The sequence below is a fragment of the Solanum tuberosum genome, unplaced genomic scaffold (genome assembly GCF_000226075.1).
Source record: "Solanum tuberosum cultivar DM 1-3 516 R44 unplaced genomic scaffold, SolTub_3.0 scf00020, whole genome shotgun sequence".
NCBI classification, from domain to species: domain Eukaryota; kingdom Viridiplantae; phylum Streptophyta; class Magnoliopsida; order Solanales; family Solanaceae; genus Solanum; species Solanum tuberosum.
Genome location: NW_006238946.1, coordinates 1399925 through 1424157, shown reverse-complemented (window position 1 = coordinate 1424157; position 24233 = coordinate 1399925). Strand labels below are relative to the sequence as shown.

The window sequence follows — 24233 nt, the reverse complement described above, 5'->3', positions numbered from 1 at the left end:
CGCTACAAGCGCCGCCGCCGTTCGCCCTTAGCTCCGTCGGGCATTTTTGGTTCAAGTCCACGTTGCAACCCGTGGATGCGCAAGAACCCGACCCGCCACTCACCTCCACCATCATAGGCAAATTGTACCCGTCCACTAGGCTCACGTCATAGAAATCCTGAGAACCCGACCCGAGTGTGAACTCTGCTAGTGTCGCCGGAGTTGCAGCTCCTCCGCCGTTGCACTCCATCTGTCCGGAACCGCAATCGGCTGTTGCACATGTACCGGTTCCCGAATCGTCGAAATTACAGCCGGTTCGGCCCCAGAAACGGCCTGACCAGCCGGTCGGCGCTTGAAATGAACGAGAAGTGTCTTTGGTTAGCTCGAAACCAGTGCTATCCAGTTTTGGGCTGCCCAGAATTCCAGGCCACACAGTATGGTCACACTGGTTCACAAATGTAAACGTAGCCCCCAATATACCTACATAAATAAAAATGCGAAACACCAATTTAAAACCAATGTAAATGACTATTTCATAACAATTCTTCTAAATAAAGATGAAAGCAAATTCAGAAATGTTTGTGACAGAGCATTTCTGAGTAGCTGAATTGATTGGGTATGGATTATGGAACTTTCACGTTGTCTGTGAGAGAGTTCGATTCTCAAACTTGTAATCTCTTTCTCTACCCAAATTTAAATAGAAGAAAAAAGAATAGCATTCGTTGGTTACCTTGACAGAAGGTGAGCAAAAGAAGGGTGAGAATCATCAAAGAAGTGGAGATAATTGCCATAGAGATTCTCATAATTGGTAATGTCTCTTATGTTTTGAACAATAATGTTGATAAATTAGCTTAGTAACTGTGGAGAAAGCAGAGCCAATGTTTATTGTGATAATGGATTCTTGGTTGGTAGGGATATAAGTAGGAGGTAATGAGAAATGGTGGAGTAATTAGAAAGAAATGCAGATGAAATTAAAGAAGAAACATCGACCACCCAAGAAATTAGACCAAATTTGAAGGTTAGGGGGATGGCACTATATATGAATTGGGAAATTAAGGTGGGTGTGTGAGAAGGAATATTTGAAAGATAAGAAATGGGGTTTGTTGCGTATTTTTATATAAAATAAACAATCAAAGTCGGCACATAGGGGGTCTTAGATGGTGTGTGGTGGGGAAGGCTAGTAACTTTAGTGAACTTGTAAGTTGTTATACTCTTGCAAATTACCAAAAAGAAAAAATAAATTAAGCTAATTAGCTAAATAGAGTACTTTGCCACAAAAAACAAACATCGTATTCAATAATTTAACTTGTAATTTGTTTACACTTTGCAGTTTGCAATTATGTCATTGAGTTGTCCTAACATTTTAACATACTGAAGAGTGAAGACCAAATTATGAACTACATGTCCTTAAACAGTCTAAAAGTAACTCATTATTTCTACAAGCTAAAAATTTACAACTTTTATTTGAACAGCGAAAAGGAAACAAGAATTGGAATGTGCAAGTGCAAGTGCATGTGCAACTTCTAGTAAAGTAAATTTGTCATAGAGTTTTAATTATGGAAATATGCTTTGTGACATTTCCACAAGAAATTGCCTGTGAGAAAGAGCGGTACATAACTTTTAATCTTGGACATCCCACGCATGTAAAGATTTATATGGACCCGTTTGGTCATAGATTTCCAAAGTAATATTTGGGGAAAAAATTGACAAATAGTGTTTGTCCATACAATTTGCTATTATTTGGCAAATATTTTTGGCAAATATCCCAAATTCTCAAATACTAGTTTTTTCTACTATGTAAGCCAAATCTCATTATTTGAGATTTTTTAAAATTGAAATTTTACACCAAATTTTTATGTTTTACAAAAACACCCTCTATAGTAGTTGTTTGCGTTGTATTACATACTTTTTTACGTGAACACCAAAGTAGTGATGAAATATTCAGTGAATATGAAAGTGATGATATGGTTGTTGATGAAAATGATGAACAATCGGCTCAAGGTAACAAAGTCATGTGCTTTGTCTACTTCACGATGTATGGAATGATGCTTATTGCACTCACTCCAAACTACCACATTGCTCCAGTGTCATGGACACTACTTGTTATTTGTTGCAACGAAGATTCTATTGACTTGTAATACAAAACTTATGGTTAGTTTTGATAGTTTTTAAAACTTACAGGTATAAATCATATTTTTCTAAAAAAATGAAATATGTTTTCTAAATACTATGACCAAACACATAGTGAAATTTCACCCAAACTTTTACCAAAATAATATTTGCCAAGAATATTTGAAAATCTATGGCCAAAGGCTAGGATAAGATGAGGATCCTAAAATAACAGAAACTAGTTTCAACACTTTCAGCTGCCGCCGGCAAAGACAGAAAAAAAGGGCCTTGTCTAGCTTTTGTGAAAAACATTCATATCTTTTTAGTGCTCTCTTATTACATCGTGTCCTAAATTCATAATCTTAGCTATAGTAGATAGTTGTATTAGACGTATAAAATTACTAAAAATGAGAAAAAAGAATACATTCTCCCGTTTGATTTTACCAGTCTTGATTGGACATCACGTTAAAGAGGATAAGGAAAACTTTTAAAATGTTTTAAATGTATCAAAATGTCCTTCGAATCTAGTCATGTTAAACATGTGTTATTTAAATTAAATTCATAATCGATCCAAATCGATTCATAAAAAAAATTGTGAGGACACGTGTTGATAGGAAAAGTGGGAAGCCCCCACCCCCTTAGCTTATGATGGGAAATGTTGTCAGCTAAAATGGATGTTGTGATGAGTTACATAATGCCACCGCTGCGACTCACCGACACATGTATTCGTAATCTCTCTTCGCGCTACGTTTATTCCTATTTTTAGCGCATTCCGTATAATACAACACATTACTCCTATTTTGGTTTTCTTTCTTTCCTCTTTTTTTATTTTTTTTTATTTTTATTTTACTCAGCTGTTTATGTTAACACTTCATTTCATATTTTGTTTTCCACATAAAAACACATATTACTTCCTTTTCTCTTTTAATTACTAGTAATATATAGACTATAGTACAGTGACTTCTACATTCTTATTTATTAACTGTTCACACGAAAATTAAAAGAGTACGTTATGACTTATGAGATCACGCAAATACCAATTAAAATATACTCCATTATATTTCTCTTTTCTTAGTATTTTTATCGTAACTTCTTTACCCTTAATATTTTTCTTGAACAAACAAATTATTTATCCAAAGTAAGGGTGAATTTCAATTCACATCTAGATATATAAGAACGTACTATAAGAGAGCACTGCAAGGTTCTTTTTTTTACCTTTTCTGGACTTTATCATTTTTTGGTGCCAATTTCTGTATTTTGGCCCTAAAAAAGGTAGATTGAAGATATGATTTTCAGAGACTTTTAGATGAGCATCATCATCTCTCTATCTCATTTTCTGCTTTTTCGTTCCTACAACTTTCTTCAAAATTAACCTCATCCCACTAAAGATATATGTCCGTATCTTAAAAATTCCCTTCTCAAAAGTTCGCAAACAAAAAAAGAACCTTTTTTTTTCATGTTTCTTTAATTGTATTTTCTTGCTAAAGCCAAAATCTTGTATTTTATGATCAATTGATCATGATAAAAAGGTGTGGGAAAGTTGGTCTTGAGGATGATGATGATGATAAGATTATGCTCATTTGATTAATTAGTCAAGGAATTAAAATAGTTAATAATTATTAGCTTAATAGAAATTTAATACTAAAACAAAAGGAGGAGGAAGGAGATAAATAATTAATTATTCAAAAGTGGAAACATAGTCTTTTATGTAGGGGACACAAGTGGGGTGCATGCATGGAAATGGCTAACTACTTTAAGCTTTATTGTGATTTAGAATCTGGAAAATACTTTTACCTTAACTAGTAATTACTGGTCTTATTATAGTTAATTAAAACTAGTATAATATGTAATAGTACTTGCCTTATTGTCGAAAAGTTAATTACTTGCAATTTACTAACCTGCACAAATTAATTCCACAATTAAACTGGATAGATCTAGCAGCTTGTATTCTTCTTTGACTAATCCATCAACTATATAATATGATTACATATATACAAGATTATTATTTTAAATTAGTGGTACTATCATTTAAACTTAAATAAGCTTGTCCTTAATTGACACCACAATTTGATCGAAACGGCCGCTTCTATCCTCAAGAAGAAAGCGACTTCCACTAACTTTTGTTTTATGTAATTTTTCCAACCGTTAATAACCTGTATTAAGCATAGAAATAAAGTTTGAAAATGATATAGAGTGTATGCAATTTTATTTCGTAGAGAGATTGTTTATCGGATTTTAAAAAAAATCCCCATGCTATATAATTTTGTAGTACTGGATTTGTTATATGGTGGTCCTATTAATTGCTGATCGTTTTTATCACCTTATCGTAGATAATTCCTTAGAGGTCAACCATTCATCTCTACTGGTCATATCTTTTTTCTGATTCTCTCTCTTTTTCAGTGTATATATGGATTTACAATTTTAAAATAGACATTTTGAGAAATTAAAAAAATGACAATTTGTTTTCATCTATAACAAAGAATATTCTCCCTTTTCTTTTTGTGCATCTATATGTATGTGTGTGATATAAATAAGACTTGGGAATTTCAACGGTAAAAAAGATAAAAAGAAGTAGGGGGTATTTGGGCCAAAATAAAATTGTTTATAGGATTGGGAAATACTACATTAAACAACTGTTAGTTAGTTGCATTGATGGATCGTTATTTAATTTAGTAATTGTATTAGTAATAGTTTTTATTAAAATAACGTGTTATGATTTTAGAAAATATATTATCTAGTTCATTATAAAACTGATAATTTTGTGTCAAACTTATGAGTACTTTAAATATTTTTAGAACTTATGGGTAGAAATTATGTTTCATGAAAAATATTTCCAAAAACTATGGCCAAATACACATTAAAACTTCACCCAAAATCTAATTTCCCATACATATTTGGAAATATATGACCAAACACGAGCTTAATATATTCACTTAGTCACTTCAACTAAGGTTAATTTCAGTTGCACACTTTAACCTCAGTAAATAAAATGTGTATTGATAAAGGTACATATATTGGTTAATTTTTTCCCTTGTTATTAAAAATTGTTGGTATAACTTGTTAGTCACAAATTAAAACTTGAGGACCTCCTCAATACATGAAGATAGAAATCAATCCAAGAAACCATCGCTAATGGAAAACCAGACACCCATCAACTACAAAAAGTAGTTGAAGCTGAAACAGGTGATCAAGATGGCAACTGGATCGAACCTCAAATCGAAAAGGTTTAGATTTTTTTATACAAGGAACTTAAGAGTGCAATGTTGAGGCTGCAAGACCAGGTGTCTTGCACTTGAAGGGGTTGCCAACTCCGAAAGGGAAGCATCAGAAGAACACTGAAGGAAGAAATTTCTATGCTTATATTGATGTTTCTGTTCTTGACAGACACCTGCTCTGTGCTGCTATAATACTTGTCATGATGTTTTGTCCTGCTATATATTATTTTCATTCAACTGTTACGTTCCTCATTACTGAGTCTTTGCTACTTCAGCAAGAACGATTACAGAAATATCACAACCTTCTTCGAAAGTAGCTCAAAAAGCATGAACTTATTAGGCTGCACTGAGTAAAACTAATTCCACTATTTGCTGACTAACATTGCCTCTATAAGCGCCTGGAAAGAACTGGACGGCAAAAGGGATCATTTATATACATGAGCAACTAGCAATAATATTCACAATACTATCTAGCTTGTATCACCTAAAGGTGAATAAAAGAGACTATACAGTCACTAATTAATGTTAGATTACGCTATTAGACACCTAAAAGTTGGCATAACACAAAAACTAAATTAGAAAAAAATTAATCAGAACCAAGGATGCCACGTCGGATCCATCATGCACAAGTTCCTTGGAGTAAGGGCAGCTTCAACCAACTCCGCTACACCCCTCTGCACAGATTGTGGCGGATCCATGCCATTCTCCTCCTATACAAGTTGAAAGAAGCCAAACACAACAATGTCACAATGCAGGCATTTAGATATTAACTGAAGCTAAACTTATCTATCTAAGCATATGATTTCAGTCACACACAGATATGTCTATATAATAATAGAATACACAGGAGATGGCTAATGCTTGATTTTATTGAAACAGGAAAATGGTAATACCATTACTTGGTGAGGAACTCAAAAGCTATATAAATAGCACCAAAAAGAAAATAAGTGGATACCTCTTCTGAGATGTATTGAGGGGCTATTCCATTGATCCGCCCATTGACATTCTCAACATTTGTAGCGACTTTTTGTGTGAAGTCCACAGGGTTCAGATTACCTGCCCCTACAACAGGGGCAAGAGGCATCCCAAGAGGTCTTCTCCAAGACCAAGATAACAACTCATCTCGGAAAAACATTGCCAGATGATACCATAAGAGCTGGCTTTGCTGCAGATGGTAATTTATTTAAGTCAACAGCATTAAATTCGATCATTCCATTTGCATCATAAGCAGGATGGAAATCAGTCTGGAAAATCTTTCTGGTGTTTTTAGCAAATAATATCTTGTTTAGAGACCTTCCACCAATTTGGAGCATGAACGACGTAAAACTAGAAAGAGCCAACTGGATTGCAAACTGCTTTTTGAAAGCCCACATGTGATTGCCACTCAAGAGTGTTTTGTACATATACTGTGAGAATATGCTTTCTGTGACGAAACTTTTGGTGATCTCGTTATATGCTTGAAGACGGAGATCAACAACAGCATCTGGTGAGATCTGTCCACATATTGCTTGGTTGAGTTGCTCCTTGAAAAATGTGATTGGTAAGTCCTTGCACAATGGTTCTCATAAACCTCCAGGAAAGTGCTGTACATCAAATCATCCTCTACCATGCGAACCTATATCATGAATTCACATGGAGTTATTCGAAAGAAAAAAGCTCAATGTTGAAAACTTATGATAATCAAACAACACAAAAAACTAGATATAAAGGCAGTTACTGTGTAGAATGCAATTTGCATCACTACAGCAATTATACTATAACTCAATAGAGCATGACTGCCTTATTTCTGGCTAATAGAGCAAAAAGGGGGAAATGTAACACTAGTTTATGAGGTGAAGAGGATTAGTTAATACTTGTGACCACACGGGTATAATAATAGGGGTGTGAATGCAGATGTGCCGCCGCCGGGACTCCTTGTGCTTATCAAACATCCGATTCATCACACGGAAAAGCTGTAGGATCCGCTCATCACTTCTGGCATTTGGTGTTAAAGATGTCTGAACAATAAAATGGCATTTGGTGTTAAAGATGTCGAATGTCCATACATCTTCTCCAACACAGACACACACACCTCATAAAGACCCTGCTTACGAGCAATATGAGCAAGCTCATTGACATTCCAAGCCTTGTCAAGATATCCAAGGTGATGCAACTGTGAATTTGTAGTACCAAAATCCTTAAAAGCATCAATCACAGCATTATACTTTCTTTTTTTATGACAAGAGAAACCCGCAGCTGCTATCCGTTGGGTGCACACATGGTAAAACCCCCGCTCCTATGCAATAGCTCGCAAACCACATAGGAGAGGTTACCCGTGCTAGGCAAGCCCGATGCGAAATGCTCGACCCAAAAGGCAAACCCTTGCTTTTGCTGGCAAGGGGTTTCAAACTTGAGACCTTCAACATGAAAGTCCAAGCCCAAACCACTGGGCCACCCCAAAGGGTATCACAGCATTATACATTTCATTCCTCCATTGATGTAAATCATACCAAACAGACGAACTATCCCACTCATTTGGTATCTTTAGCCTCCATGTCTCAAGGATGTCCTTAAGATCAGCATATAGGCTACCATGAACCCGAACAGAAGAATTTCCAGAGATTTTATTTCCATTGGCAATGTCCATGTGACCATATCAATGTGATGGATTCTCCTGATAAAACTGAGAAGCAACATTATCCATGTGATAGATTCTCTGTTCCCCTCCCGTTTCATTGCCGAAAAAGAGATCTTGTACCACGATGAAGATAGTCATCTAAGTTGTAGCCCGTAGACCTCATTCTTTCCAAGAGACCAAAAGCATGATGTGCTTTATCTTGAGAATGGAGAAGGGACTGAAGCAATTTGTTGCAAATTCGTGGCATCAAGCGGACACCTCTCTCCAAAGTATATAGGAAGACCTCAACTGCTTGATCCAAGTTTCCTTCCTCACAAAGACTATGAATCAACATTACACAACTTGGGGCTGAAACCATGACATGAAACTCCACAAGTAAGGAAAAAATCTTCAAAGCCTCGTGTGGCTTGCATTCCTGACACATCCCAATCAACCAAATGTTGTAAGGTGATGAATCAAAGTCTACCCGTTTTAGGTCAATCTCAAGCAACCCTCTAACTACTTTTTCCAGATCACCTTTCTCTAAGTGTTTCTCAATTAACCCTATCACTTCGCCATCTCGAACAGCATGGTTTCTCAAATACTGAAACCAAAGGCTAAACGCAATAGAGATCTGTCCCCTCCTACAGGACCAAGTCATAAGGGACTTGTAGACCTCTGCACTCGGCATGCAGCCATTCTTGCTCATTTGGTCAAAGAGTTTAAAAGATTCATCTACCCTGCCAACCCTTTGGAGACCATCAATAAGTGTCCCATATGTAATTGAATCGGGGAAATGCCCCTTGACTTGAAGCTCTTGAAAAAGCTTTAAAGCACCATTAATTATTCCTGATTTACATAATCCATTGATCAAAATATTATACGTAACTATATTTGGTACAAATCCACAATCAGCCAACTGCATAAGAAGCTTGTAAGCTTTAAGGATCTTACCTGTTTCACACAATTTCTCAATCATTTTTTGCAGGCTTACACTGTCAAGGACTCGATCAGCACCTTGAGAGAGACGAAGAAACAATGAGGGGTTTTTACCTATCTCCATTTTGTAAAACATTAGATGAGCCTCCTCAAGCTCACCGGCCTTACAAAGACCATCAATGAGAGTATTGAAAGTTACAACAGAAGGAAAACATCCTAGCTTCTCCATCTCATTGAAAATATGCCTAGCCTCCTCCACGAGGCCATTTCTGCACATTCCACAAATAACAATAGAGTAAGTATAGGTGTCTGGGAAGCAATCATTTTCTGATATTTCTAGCTGAAGTGAACGAGCTTGGTCTAAGATGCCCACATCACAAAAGCCCTTGATCAGAGTATTATAACACTGTGTGTCTGGTTGCACACCTCTCCCTGTCATATCTCTTAACAAACTCAATGCCTCTTTCACCCTACCTGCACCGGATAAACCCCGAATCATAGTTGTGTACAATACAACATCGGGAACCACATTTTTTTCGAACAATTTTTTAAAGACAGATTGTGCTTCATCAATTCTCTTGGTTCTAACAAAACCATCAATCAGACATGTATATCCCTTTATATCCATTAGATAACCTTCATTTTCGAAAGACCTAAGAAGTGCATGTGTTTCATCAACCCTACCTAGTTTACAAAATCCATTAAGCAAGGCATTGTAAGTAACAAAATCCGGCCTACATCCTCTGGTCTTCATCACATTAAGCAGCCTATATGCATCATCAGTTCTCTTAGCCTGACATAACCCCGATAAAATAACCGTATAGGTAATCTTACTAGGCAATACACCTCTTTCAGTCATTTCATCAAATAGTGCGAGAGCATCATGAGTCCTGCCACTCTTACACAACCCATCAATCAAAATGCTAAAAGTAGAACTATTGGGCTGCGAATTCAACTTCAACATCACATTATACACGGCTAAAGCTAACAAAATAGCATCTTTTTGAACCGCAATATGAAGAATCATATTGTAGGTATATATATTAGGTTTACAATCAAAATCTTTCATTCTACCAAAAGCCTCAACAGCCTTTTCTGCCTTATTTACCTTCCAATAACCCCAAATCAAAGCTGCAAAAGCGTTAGAAGCTATGGGTATGCCGGAAAACTTAAGTTTATCTAGAACATTCCAGTATAAATCGAAACCACCATCTTGTGCAAGCATATCCGCGATTAAATTTTTCGGAACCCAGCTCTGAAATCGCTTTCGTTTTGCAGCCCAGATGAAAAATCGAAAACCCAGTTCCGGATTCTTTCGTTTTTCTTCAAGAATAAAAGATATAATATTAGGACACAGGAAACGAACTAGTTTGTCAAGTGCTGGTTCCAGTGGATCCACTCTTTCGATGATGTTTAGGACCTCGTTGGATACCGCCATTTCCCGGGACGTAGAGAATGATTTCGAATAGACTGAACGAAAGATTGGAGAATGTAGGAGTTTCATGGCTTGAAAAAGAATGTAATGCTGATTTCCGGTATGAGTGTTCAGTGACTGAGTGGGGAATCATCAATAGGCCGCCATGAGAAGGAGACTTTGGTTCACTGTTTGCTAAGTTAATCAGAGATTTTGCGATTGCGAGGGTGGACGGCGGTGTCACTGAGGTGGCGGTATGGTAATTAGGATTTTGAGCTCTCTGAGTCAAAATAGCAATTGCGTTCCTCAAGTTTATAAAATTAAACTTAAACCCCTCTCTACTCTCCAACGCTACTATCGATTTTATTCTCTTAGAATTTTCTATTTTTGTATTTTATTCTCTAAAAGAGAATTTTCAATATTATTTTATTTTTATTTAGTTATTTCATAATATCATTCATTTCTTTCTTCTTCTTTTTTCAAATAATCCTGAATTTGCTTGTGACTCCCATAAATGTTCTAATAATGTATTGCAGGTTCAAAACGAGCATTTTTTACTTTAAATTTTTTATGCCTAGATAAAAACAAGATTTTTTAATTTAAATTTTATGCATTCTTCATAGTGAAAAATAATAATAATTTTAAATTATATCACTTAAAGTGGTGAAGATTAATAAATAAACTAAAATAATATTAATTCATGATGAAAGCAGTATATATTAAATAATATTTTTTAATTATATTATATTTAAAAAAAATACGAATATTAGAGATTTAATTAATGGTCTTATATGATATATAATATGTTAATTTCAAATAGGGAAAAAAATCTGAAAAATACTTCAATTTTGGTCGAAATTGCTGTTACGATACCATACTTTATGGAGGACCTTTTACCTCCTTGCGCTATTTAATAGTGTATTTTAAAGGTATATATGTGGCCACGTGGACACGTTACTATTTATAATGATGCAATATTTATGATGTCCACGTGGGCACATATATATCTTTAATATACACTATTAAATAATGCAGAGGGGTAAAAGGTCCTTTCCAATGTTCAGTATCGTAACAACAATTTCGGTCAAAGTTCGAATATATTTCAGACATTTTTCCCTTTAAAATATTAAATAATAGAAATAATAATAATATAATAATCAAACAGTGAAATAAAGAGTATAAATAATATTTTTTGCAAATTTGAAAAAATACTATTCACCTTTTTATATTTGGAGAATAGAGAGTGATCGATCAGAGCATAGATTCTCTACTTTACTCTCTAGATATAGAGAATAGAAAGTGTAATGGAGATGGTCTAAAAAACATTATTCCAGACAATATAGTGTGAAACACAAATGCTCAAAGTCAAGTTATCTTCATTTGAGATTTTTACGCTCTAGCTTAATAATTATGAGGTGTTCATCAAGAAATTCTTTAATTTTTTTAAAGTTGAATTTCAAAAAATATGTTTTGCCATAAGATGAGAAATTGAATTTAGAATTTTTAAGAATTTGAATAATAACAAAGTTTTCATTTTGTCCACTTTAAATTACAGACAAAAAGTCAAAAGTAACTTCAATTTGTATTCGTGATCAAACACAACTTCAATTTCTAAATATTATTTTTCATGTACAAAACAAAAGTTACTTTTATAAATTTCACAATGAAACATGGTCAAACACTTACTTAAATTTTAGATCTTATCTAATTGATCAATTTTGTACATAATTTAATAACAAAATTCAAACGTAAGTTGTGACACATCGCAATATTACTCTCTTCCCTAAATTAAACCTTAATCTTTTTCTTCTTTTCATCCCCAAGCTTTATCTTTTCGGTGTTTATTTTGAACCATGTAGATTGGAAGAATAGTACAAAGTTTAAAGCTCTTTCAATTGTGAGATCAATTTTATCATTTGTAATATTGTTTTGTTGAATCAAACTTTGACTTGGAGTGAGTTGAGCGAAAGTTGATTTTTCTTTAAAATGTTTTGGAATTATCAATAATTTAGAAATATATTCATATAATTTGACTATCTATCAAACATTAGAAAATAAGTTTAGAAAATATTTTTTAAAGAAAAAAAATATACATACCAAACACATTTAATGAAAAAAAAACAATTCTGTACTAAACTTAATACAGTTTCTATTTTAATTTGTTTTGTTTTACTTCTTTTTTTTTAGCTTATTTTAAGAAATTATTTCTTTTCTTTTTTGGTAATTATCTAATTTTAGATTTTCACATATTTAAAATCATAACACTAAAGAATACTTTGGTACATATTTTTAAATTTAAGTTCATAAGTTCAAAAATATTTTCTATTCATTTAACCATATATCAAGTCAAATCATAGAAACAAATTAAATAGGAGAAATTATTAAATAGAAAACTACGGGAGCATATATGCATGACGAAACAAATCCAGGGGCATATGTGCACTTTGGCGTAACTATGGGGTCTGTAGGTGGTTTTGAACAATTCTGGGGTCCAAACAGAATCGGCGTCTTCCCGAACGCGAAGTCTGTCGCACCGCTATTCTCACCCGCCGTTGTCACCAGCGAATTATCTGCAACTTCCACCGAGTAATTTTCATGTTACATCTGTTCTATGGTGGTAAAGTGAAAGAAACTTCAGAATGAATTTCGAACTTGGATATTAATTTGTTATGATAAATGAAGATATGTCAGATTCAACGAGGCGGCGATAATGGATGAAGCTCTTTCATCTGATAATAGGACGCAGGTTTTCTGAACTAACGATGATCTCTTATACTTGCAATCATCAATTTAGATCTTCTTATGTACTATACATATTTGTTTTTTCGCTAGGCTATTCTCTCTAGAAAGTGATAAAGCTTCAACGAAACTGGTACTAATTGATCTTGAAGACGAGGATGAAAGTTTTTCCTCAATTGTTCTTCTAGATAAGCACATACAAAGGAATGCACATCGATTTTGCATCTTCTCCAAAATTGTCCTAGTACTTATTTATGAGGATTTCGGAATATGTAGTAATGTAGATAGGATATTGATCTTGCAAACACTTAGCTGAAAAATGTGTATTAACAGCTGTTAGTTGATTCACATTGCTCAATTAGGGCGATTATGTGGAATGAAGTTTTGGACATTCGGTACTTGTATATTCTCAGTCTGAAATTTGAAATGAGTGTTACGCTTAGCTAGCTGCTTGCCATCATATAAGGTTCAACAATTTACTTTACTATGAATTTTTCTTTTTTATCATCTCTTATGACTTTAGCTTTCAATTGATTGAACTTCTCTTAGAGCATATCAGAAGAAACATCACAATGCAAATAACGGAGAACACATCAAGTTAAGGTACTAGAGAGTAAAAGAGCTCCCAAAACCTTCCTGGAGCTATTGCATGAGTGTAGAATTTCCCTGGCTTCTAGATGCTATCTATCTCAATTCAGTGAGATTGTTTAACTAACCTCTCTCCATATTATAAATGGGGAAAACGCACACATGTATTCCTTCCCACCAAATGTACCAACCTCTTCATCAAGAGCAGCAGAAGGACCTCCAAACTCCAACTGATCCCCGCTGTCATTTTGCAGAGTTTGTGATTTCTCATCTAAATTTACATGTATGCTATGTGGGATGTGTTTCTGTGCGATCTGATTCCAAACCATCCACAATGATACCCGCTTCATAATATTTGTTGCTTGATTTGTTAAGAGGTGCAAGCGAATTGAATGGGTGGTCAGTCCTGTCTTTACTCGTTGATATCTTGTACTTGAGCATTATTTAGTTGCTTGTCCATGCCCCTTCTGTACATACAATAGTTGATATAGTCGTACCAATCTGACTTGAATTGTAAATTTGTAGATTCCAGCCCTTTTCTCGAGCACCTGTTGTCGTATAATGTTTATTTCACATCTTACTAAATCTGATATTGGATTTTTCAGTTCTAACAGACTCTTCAACAAATTAGTTGACAATGAAATGATCTTTTTCTCACCTTGTAATTTCCCATTGTTGTGCCTTCGCCTCAAATTGCAACTGTTTCCACGTGGTATCATACAGAGGGCATCTTTTACAGTATGTAATATTTTCTTTCTTGAGAAACAAACCTCCCACACCCTGTTGTATAGAGTTTCACCACTTTTGGCCAATTTTCACTGTTCTTAGGTGAGGTGTTTTTAAAATACACTAGGCATGCTATTCATAATCAGCTTAAGATGATACTTCGAGGAAGTCTAGGAAAATTTCTTTCACATGGATGTTCTCATCAGTGTCCTATTGACTAGAAACAGAAACAGAAACTTTGCAATTTGGCTTGGTAAGTTAAAGCTTCTACATTTGTTTGCAGTCATTACAAGATGGATATGCCAGCTTAAGTGATCCAGGCTTATATAGAGACTCTCTTTGCTTTAAGATTACTGCTATCCTCTAATCATGATCTTTGTCATCTTTTTACAGTTGTGTTAATATGCATTTTTCTTGTATTGCACTCTCTCTTTTTCTCAGCATGTTAACAATGTTCGAATATAACCATAGAAATTCGACGGAAAATGAGGGAACATTTTTATGCCTGTTTACAGTAGCACTTGGAGAAGATTCTTAGGGTTCTCCATTGTTAAGAAGGTAACTTTGTAAGGCTTAATGCACATACATAACTGAATTTTCATTTGTTTAACTATTAATTGTGCAAAAAAAACAATCTACTTTAGAGCTAAGACATGGGAGTGTCCCAACTGCTATAATTAATAAACGGCTGCGAGTTCCTGAATCACTTTTCTTACTCTGATCAGATAACCATTGGCTATTGGCTGCTGATGGAAGAAGGCGAAAGGTATGATGAACAACTTTAATGCTTTATCTACAGCAATATATGTAGCAACTTAATTTTATAATCTGGCATTGCAGGTGTAGCTTTTTTATCTTGCTTTCTATTTATCTCTTCATCTTATAATTGGGAATGCTTTACTTTAGAGTTGAGAAAAAGGTGCAACTCTCAATAAGAATTTCAGCTATTAGTGGATGCTATATAGATTGACCTCTTTTCCACGTGCTATTTCCCCTTACGAGGTGAACTGCTTATTGTGGATTTGTTCATAACTAGTCTTGCAGCGTGAATAAAAGAAGCTTTTTACTGCATATTGGTGGAGTCTGTCAAAGCAAATTTTCCTTTATTTTGAAGAATAATCATAAAACCTGCAATTTTAAAGTCTATTTTCGGGATAAAAAGAGCACTCATATTAGCATTAGTTTCGTCATTTTCAGATGTGATTGACTTGTGATGGAATGTATGCGTCCACTATCAGTCAACTGACCAGGTCCCTTGACTCAGCAAGAACAATACTGAAGTGTAAATGCTGGATGTGAAAGACATCTATTGTTCAAAACGAATTCTTTTTACTACTATTTATTTTCGAGCTAATAGTGTCCTCCTCAAATAAAACATTATCGAGATAGGCAAAAGCTATGTGAAAGTTGCAGAATACTGGAAATAAAAACAGAAGGCCAATATTTGTTTTTTTTTTTCAAGTTTTTCTATTTCATAAAACATTCATAATCGTAAAAAAGAAAAGGTTCTCTATTGACTGGTATCTTTATTTCACATTCTTTTTGATTCATCAAATCTATACCTATAGAATTTTATAATCGGCTGTTCTGTAGAAATGAAGAAAGAAAATTTGTTGAACTTAATATAAAAATAAAAAATAAAATAACGAATCCCAAAAATATTCGATTTCTATTTATGGTTCCACATTTCATTTACATGCAATAAAATACCTCGAAAGGTTTAAAGATAAGAACCGCGTTTTACTTCAGGAAATGAAAAACTTGAATCCCCGTTCGATTCACTGGTCAAACTTGGATAAAAAATAGGCTTATTTCAAAGGAGACTAGTAATTAATCCCTTTTATATCATTTGACCAATCGTAACTTCGTGATTTGAATAGTTGAAGTATTTAGCAAAGACTCAGAATAAGTAAGAATAAAAAATTCTATTTAAGTTGGTCCATATTTTTACTTTTTATTGACTCCTTTCAAAAGAGGTAAGATCCGGTGAATCGGAAACAATTAATTAAGAATTCAAAACTTTTTTATGGAACAGACATATGAATATGCGTGGATCATACCTTTCATTCCACTTCCAGTCCCTAGTTTTACTAGTCTTCTCAAGCAAAAGTGAAATACAGATTACAACCACAAAATAAGATTAAGCTATTAATCTCAAAGCTAAGTAATAACCCTATTACTTACTGTGCCTAAGCAGATATCACACTGCCCACTAAGCTATCAACCCTAGATAACTTAGACTTCAACTAAGCAGATACAACACTGCCCACTAAATCAGCTAGCTCCTAGTTGACTTAGAATTTGACTAAACAGATATAACACTACCCACTAAATCAGTTAACTCTAACCGATTTAGACTTTTACAAACCAAACAAAAGATTTGAATCCTTATAGATTAGGAACAAATTTACAATGTAAGCACAGAAGTATGAATCCTAAGACAACTATGACACATGCAGCTTTATCAGGTCCTATTGCTCTTTTGGAGGATACTTCACGAAAATGAGTTTTTGCTTGTGTACTTGAGAATTTTCAAGATGCAAAATCTGAGGTTGTGTATATTGAAATGAACCTTATAAAATGATAGACACAAAACTCAAACTCAACAAAGGTGCTTCAACACTCTATCAGGTCCCTTTGTTGAGCATTAGTATTGTTCTTCTTTGAAGATGGCCTTTTCTTTTGAGCTTGTGAATTTTCTTTGTTTGTCAAATCTTGAGTTTGTGTTTTGGAGAAGAGACTATCAAAATGGACACAAACCCTTGGGACAAGGTCATTGGCTGAAAGCCTGCTGTTATGAAAAACTGTGCACTAACCACATCAGAGTTGACAGCTTTTTGACAGCTGTCTTTTCATCATTTTCTCATACGTAGACTTTCCGGGACCAAGTCCCTTGTTGCGTTCTTTAAAAAGACTTGCTAGCTCTCTCTCTTCTTGAATGAATAATGTTATTTGTTTATTGTTGGATATATCAGTTACCAACAAGGGTTTTTGACCACTTAAACAAACAACTTCGTCTGCCGTTCCTATTGGTGAAGTACGCTACACATCTCACCAACCAACCTGACAGCTTTACAGTTGTGCACCACTTTGAATCTGGACGGAAGTACTCTGTCAAGGACCGGATCCCTGCATTTGTGAGGATCATTAAAACACTAGAATATAACATTTTTCCCCTTTATGATGAAGACACACAAATATTTCTCATGCCGAGTTTATTCATTCATTTCCCTTTTCATCAATCCCAATACCATAAGGCATTTTCTTGGATCTGGTCCCTTGTTAGATTCCTAAGTTTGTTAAATCATCAAAACTTAACATCAGCTCCAAGTAACAACTTGTATTCCTACTTCCTTCCAATCAGATTTCGTGAAGAAAAACTCTGATATAACTAGGCGATCGAGCTAGCCTAGCTAACACGAAACCATACTATTTCCATTTAATTAGTGATACTTTGATAGGAAGAGATGATAAACGGAGACAAATTGGGAACTTTAGACTCTAGTTCTCTCCCTCACTTCATTGGTTAGTAAATTTGTTCAATTTTTTCGAGTAAAATGTGAAAGCATATGGACATTTGGGATTTTACATGTCTCAAAGCCACGATGCTCTGACGTGGGAAAAACAATTCAATTTCTACATAAGGTGCATTCCTATAGATTAATCTCTTTTCCTTTCCTATTTCCAGTAAGAATTTCATGTGCTATTTTGTTTTCCCTAAATGGTTGCTCGTGAACTTTTTTTTATCTGCACGTTGGTGAAGTTTGCCAAAGCAATATTGCCTTTATAGTTAAATAGTGGCTTTGGTGTTATAGATTTAAATTAAATTCGAACATTATCTAGATAAAAAGGTGCCTTGTTTGAATGGTATAACATCACTAATATTGCCACTAAAATGTTTCTTCAACTAGGCAATCATACTTAACACGAAATCGTTCTGTCTCCAATTAATTAATGTCGCCATATTTTGAAAGGATTAAATAAAAAGGGAGGCAGTTTTTTTAGTTTCACACTCATTTTTTAGAAGTTTTTACTTGCCCTTTCGTACTATGCAAATGGGAGAAAATGTGATTAGGGACTCTTTGGAATGCTTACTAAACACTCTCTCTTAAGCAAAGCCAATCACTTAAGCAAATAGCTGCCCATATTAATTAGATTGACTTCAATTCTTTAATCTCAAGCTAAAAATATCTTTTGATATGAGTTTTTTTTTTTTTTTTTTTTAATTTTATATAGTTCAATTTCTTTCCTAAATGGATTGATCAACCTCTTTCATTAAATTTGAATAATGTTAAGGAACTCGTATTAATCTTAGTATACTGTTGAAGAAGAAGGAAGTTGACGATTGGAAACATCATGATATTATTTGAGAGTCAAATTGTCAGGGCTTTAATTTGGTTATGTTGGACTCGAACAGCACAAATCATGTTAATTTTCTTATTTAATTGCTTAGGGTAAGGTCATAATCAAACCAAAAGGAATTATGGTGAATATTCACACCCACATAGTTAGATTATAAAATGATTGTGCTAAAAAACACATTGATGCTACATATACATTACAAGGGAAAAACTTGATTACATACGCCAAGAATGATATCTTAGACATTCGATCCTTTTCTAATTGTCATCATGCATCTATTGGCCTTGGTTGACAAATATAAAAATGATATCTTCTGCCTTCTAATTGAACCTTGTCCACATTTTCGTATATAAAAATACGAAACATCTTCGATGTCAATTATCAAAATTAAATTATATTGCACCATGTACGTCGGCAGTTAGGCTTTTTTCAACTTGGCTGTATGCTCTTCTTCTTGTTCATATTAATATGATACAAAAATTAGTAATGTCGTAAGTTTACTATAATAATGGGTAAAGTTTTATGACCACACACATGAAATTTAACATGCTGCAAAAATAGTGACATCAAGATTGTAAAAAATGGATATGGAACAAGAGTAGTGGTTAATAGGTAATAGGTAAAAAAAATAAATTGTCCTTTCTTGATTTGTCAAAATAGACAAGTAATTAGGAACAAATGGAGTAACACCATAGTAATTAATGTGACCTGATATTACAGTATTAATGGTTGAGCATGGGCGGTGCCTTGTTACGATATATTTAAGCATTTTGGATGTACGTGCGTACCGAAAAAATCATAGTTTTTTGGTTTGTTTATAATATACTCTCCGTCCCATATTAAATGAGCATATTATTAAAATTCGCTGTTTCATATTAATTAATTAATTACTAAATTAGGATAGAATTAATTAAAAAAATTCTATCTTATGTACCTACTATTAATATAGCCTTTTGAATATAAACAATTTTCAATACTAATTATTTCTAATAAAATTGATTAATTTATTAATAATTTCTTAATTATAATATAAAACAGAAAGTGTCCCTCTAACAAGGGATAGAGAGAGTGTACCACACAACAAACCACCTTGAGAAGTTAAAGATATGATGTAATGTAAGCATCAAATATAAAGTATGATGAAGCACATGGTGCAACCTCCTCTCAACTTTGGGATTTTATTTTCCAAGTATGGTGGCATGTAAGATATTGTACGTATAAAATGAAATTTTTCTTACGCACAGATAAATGGAGTTATCTTTCCTTTCCGTTAATTTTCGTTATATTTCTTGGGTTTGTCTTATCAGATTACCACTTACAATAGAATTAGGATAAAGATATAGATGAACGACACACAAAAGCAATTATTTACTTTAGTAATGCATTATCTACGGCGCATAAAATTTGTATGTTGAAACTTGAGGACTTTATGAAGTGGCATAGCTCTTACTCATGGCCACGAATGTCTGATTAGGCGGGAAAAAAAGCAATTCAGCCTTCCACATGGGCTGCACTCTTACATTCATTTTTCATTGGACATAATAGTACATTTCTTTTAACTTTTTAAACGACATAAGTAGATACTTAAATTTATATAAATTTGAATAAAATAGATATATACGTGGTGTTATAAGTAATATAAGATGCATATGTCTATTTGTTCAACTTTATACAAGTTCAAGTGTCTACTTATGCATACTCAAAATTAAATGACATAAATACCATGAAATCAAGTTAAATGACATGTTTATAACCTTTTTGGATTGACTTCTAATTTATTTTGACTTAAAACTAAGTGCTTAAAAATATTCTTTCACATTATTAGAACAAAATAAAAATACTTTGATTTATAAAAACACTTGAAATAAGTCAATCCAAATATGATGTATTTCTTTCTCTTCTACATTTTTTCTTTCTTATGTGTAGAGGTGTAAATATTTTTTTGAATAATGAAGTTACCCAAAAGATTTTGGTATCCCTTTCTAAAATACTGTTTATAATAATGAAAAACTAAATAAAGTACTTAATACCAGTGGCGGAGCCACATGAGGTTGACCGACACCCCTCCGTCGAAAAATTACATTGTGTAGCTAGACTAAAAATATTTTTTTATGTATATATATTACATATTGACACTCCTTGATATCTACGCGATTTTACTTCTTTATATTTTGACACCCCTTTGTCAAAGTTCTGGCTCCGCTATTGCTTAATACAAAGTGTAAAATACCCGGTGATGTATATACATATAAAACAGCTTATATATTAACATATGTGCATTTATTTAGACTTCAAAAATTTGGCGGGCGTATTGTATTTCTCCTTTTAACTGCTTATGGTGAGTCAACTACTCACGCAGATTACAAAAGATAATCTCAAATTATGCACATAAAAACTCTTGAGGAGATATTCAATCCTTTAATAATTGTCATCAATAAGGCATTACTTGACAAATAAAAATGATCCAAGCCACACGCCACTAAACCTTGTCTACACTTTAATATTATTTATTTACAAAAACTGCTAATATTATCTCAACCAACCATCATCTTTAATTAGTACACTTGCTGTTTTCTTTTTCCTATAGTGCTCTCTCTTCATGCAGCTTTTTTAATCAAGAAAACAGAGATTCCCAGGCCACATGGATACCAATTCTTGAAAGTGTCCAAAAAATTGGCCGACTTTGGTCAATTGAGTTCACATGCAAAAGTTGGTATATTTTGTGCTTGCCGGCAACAATAACTTTTGACGGATTGTAGGCCAAAAAACTGTCTTCAATTCTTATAGATAAAAAAAAATAACAGCTAGAATGGTGATCATCAAGCTTGTTAAGAATGGTAATGGACCATAGGCTAAAACGCCACTGCTACTAATCAATGAAACGTTACTGCCACCACCAGGGTATTGTCCTCCAGATGATTTCTGACTGCAACATTAATAACATCATTATATATTATCAAATTAATATTTTTATTAAGGTGACATAATATAACATGGACGGTGCCTCGATTTGTTAGGGACATAAGTAAGCACTTTGAATCTACTACCTAACATGAAAACCATATAGATATTTTTTATTAAAATATATAGGACACAACAAACCGACTATAGGAAGAAAGGCTTATGTATGGTACAACGCACATGGGACCCAATTAATACCCCACCTTACTCTTAACTTAAGGTTTGCTTCAAATGAAACCAACAATATAATCCTTTTTTGGTGTGACCCACTATAGATTATCAAAAGGTACGTAAATGCACCCATTTCCGACAACTTCAATTACATCATCCTCAAAACATTTGCAACCATGTTACTTGTTCAACAAATGTCCACCTAAAAAAGCTCTTTTGCATGCATATTACTATATTTTTTACTTAATCATGCACATCGGATACATTGATTAAAGTGTATCGTAGAAATGTTAATAATATCAATAGTTAAATGTATTTATATAACTAAACTCTTAAAAAGTTGTTTTAATTTCTATCAAACATCCTATGTTTATTGCGTATAAAGGTCTAATTAAAACTCCAAACCTTAACCCATGTTCATATATAGGAGAAAGAGAAATTAGTTGAAAATACTAATAACCCCAAAACATTTTTAAAAACTAACCAAACTTCATGATCGACAAATAATGAAAATTTTCAAAAATCTATGTATAAATTTAATCCAAATTCTACGGGCGAATGGACAAGCTTAAGTTAATACAAATTGAGAAAAGAAGATTGGAGAAAGAGAGTGTATGTACCTAGTTGAAGGAGCAGGACAAAATGTGATGACATAATCTGCAGAAGCACAAGTGAAGGTGCTGGTTCCATCATCATATGCATAGCTGTATGCGCGTGGGCATGAATTCTTGAAGAATTCCGAGTAATCAGTTGGCTTGCATGTATCAGGCGTAGCATAGGCCCCACTACAACAATATCTTGGATCCCCAAACGCTTCACACGCGCTTTTACACGCCACGCACTCATCGGCACCTTCACCGGTACTCATCAGCTTCAGCTCCGCCGGACATGGCCCATTAAGATCAACAACACACCCAGTTGCAGAACAGTTTCCGGAACCAGTTCCACCTTGTGGGGTTATTAACATGGGCAAGTTATAACCATCCACAAGACTAACATCATAGAAGTCGAGCCCGTCGGCGCCGTTGAGTGTGAACTCCGCTAAAGTCGCCGGTGGAGCAGCTCCGCCGGTGCACTCTAGTGTTCCGGAGCCGCAATCACCTGTTACGCAAGTGAATTTACCCGTTGCCGAATCTTGGGAGCAAAAAGACCGACCCCATAAACGACCTGACCAACCCGCCGGAAAAGAAACGGGAATGGCCTGTCCTGGATTCAGCTGAAATCCAGTAGGAGAAATCGGGGATGTTCCAGCACCGGATAATATCCCCGGCCATACTGTATAACTGCACTGGTTTACTAATGTAAATGTTGCTGATGACACCCCTGTTTTTTTCCAAAAAAAAATTAACAAAAATGAATACCAAAAATTCAAACTTCATAACAACAATTATCAATCAGAACCAAAAACTTACCTGAAATTAGGAATACGAAACATAAAGCGAGCAGGGGAAGAAGAAAAACTTGAGCTTTCTCCATGGAATTGATGTTGCTCTGTTTTCTGTAAGTTATTTGAAGAGAATGAGAAAGAATTAATTTGGCAATGTGGAGGAATAACCAGTGAAATGAATCTTAGAAGTATCAATCAGGTTTTCGCAGTCAGATATTTATAGGGAAAACTTAGAACCGACGTTAAAGGGAACACAACACCGCCAGAGGGTAAGGTCGGCTCCGCTCAAAATGGGTTGTAATAAATTAAGAGAAGACAGCTTTGAGAGTAGCAGAGCTAATTCGTAATTTTGAAGGATTAGTAAAAATACTTGTAGTAATGAGGATGTGTTTAAAGAGCGGGATTTAAATAGAATGTGGTTTAAGGTAATTGCAGACTTTAAAAAGAAGTAAGGGAGGGACTTTTGGGAATGGGGAAGGTCGGGAGTTAATGACGGTTAAATTCGACGGCCCTATGGGCCTTGGGAAGATAGGTATGGGACCCGGCAAATGACGGTCGGTTCATCACTTGGTGGGACCCATCAATATGAAAAGGTCAAATAGGATCCATGACCTTTGGCAGAAGCAAGTTGAAACCACTTAATTGAACCTCAGCCGCAAAGATTCATATTGTTTTTGTTATTCCGCTTCAATTGATTTCATACAGAATTTAACAAAATATATGCTATCACTAAAATTGTTATCTTAAATTAAATAATATTTGGAATTTAGAATATATCAAATATTCTTTTTATCCTTCAAATTTTAAATTTGACATTTGAAAAGTTGAAATTAAAAAAAAAACAAAAAACAAAATGGATCGGAGGGAGTAGACAAATAGTATTTCTAATATGTTTTCACGCTTTCTGTAATTATGTCCCAAATATAAAAATCGAAATGGAGAAGAGGTTGATAGTTGATACTCTCTTCAATTTAAAAAAAATGTTACTACAGTATTTCAATTATAGAAGTTTTTTTTTTAAAAAAAAAAAAAAGTTGTGGGGGGGTG

The 24233-nt window shown here is 34.1% G+C and overlaps 3 protein-coding genes and 1 long non-coding RNA gene across 5 annotated transcripts in view; 1 reads left to right on the top strand and 3 right to left on the bottom strand.

The window, feature by feature from the left end:
* Positions 1-1097, bottom strand: part of LOC102600305 (pathogenesis-related protein 5-like) — a 2526-nt gene extending 1429 nt beyond the window's left edge. The window contains exons 1-2 of the mRNA XM_015304817.1: positions 710-1097; positions 21-459 (exon numbers count right to left, since the gene is read on the bottom strand). Of these exons, the coding sequence (XP_015160303.1) occupies positions 21-459; positions 710-782 (512 nt within the window). The 5' untranslated portion in view covers positions 783-1097. The remainder of the gene's footprint in view (positions 1-20; positions 460-709) is intronic.
* Positions 1098-5650: 4553 nt separating this feature from the next.
* LOC102593074 (pentatricopeptide repeat-containing protein At1g79540) lies at positions 5651-10566 on the bottom strand. Its single transcript, XM_006340682.2, has 3 exons — positions 7157-10566; positions 6259-6918; positions 5651-6013 (listed from the first exon to the last, which is right to left on the bottom strand). Exon 1 carries the CDS (start codon positions 10340-10342, stop codon positions 8015-8017), a length of 2328 nt encoding a protein of 775 aa, XP_006340744.2. The 5' UTR covers positions 10343-10566; the 3' UTR covers positions 5651-6013; positions 6259-6918; positions 7157-8014.
* A 2122-nt stretch (positions 10567-12688) lies between these two features.
* On the top strand, positions 12689-19930 carry LOC102592393 (uncharacterized). 2 transcript variants are annotated; one of them, XR_001472296.1, is made up of 4 exons: positions 12689-14863; positions 15031-15071; positions 17859-17950; positions 19706-19930. It is a non-coding gene; the product is annotated as an uncharacterized lncRNA (long non-coding RNA). The 2 variants fall into 2 exon arrangements; XR_366802.2 differs by lacking the exon at positions 17859-17950.
* Positions 19931-20988: 1058 nt separating this feature from the next.
* On the bottom strand, positions 20989-23637 carry LOC102592061 (thaumatin-like protein 1). Its single transcript, XM_006340680.2, has 3 exons — positions 23212-23637; positions 22420-23122; positions 20989-21593 (listed from the first exon to the last, which is right to left on the bottom strand). The coding sequence occupies exons 1-3, from the start codon at positions 23273-23275 to the stop codon at positions 21449-21451; spliced, it is 912 nt and encodes a 303-aa protein (XP_006340742.1). The 5' UTR covers positions 23276-23637; the 3' UTR covers positions 20989-21448.
* Positions 23638-24233: the final 596 nt, after the last annotated feature.

Excerpts from the sequence above, each read along its gene's own strand:
- LOC102593074 (XM_006340682.2), bottom strand. The coding sequence starts at position 10,342 with ATGAAACTCCTACATTCTCCAATCTTTCGTTCAGTCTATTCGAAATCA.
- LOC102592061 (XM_006340680.2), bottom strand. The coding sequence starts at position 23,275 with ATGGAGAAAGCTCAAGTTTTTCTTCTTCCCCTGCTCGCTTTATGTTTC. Across the intron at positions 23,123-23,211 it reads TTTCGTATTCCTAATTTCAG|GGGTGTCATCAGCAACATTT; the intron begins GTAAGTTTTTGG and ends GGAAAAAAACAG. Across the intron at positions 21,594-22,419 it reads TGTCCTGCTCCTTCAACTAG|TCAGAAATCATCTGGAGGAC; the intron begins GTACATACACTC and ends TTAATGTTGCAG.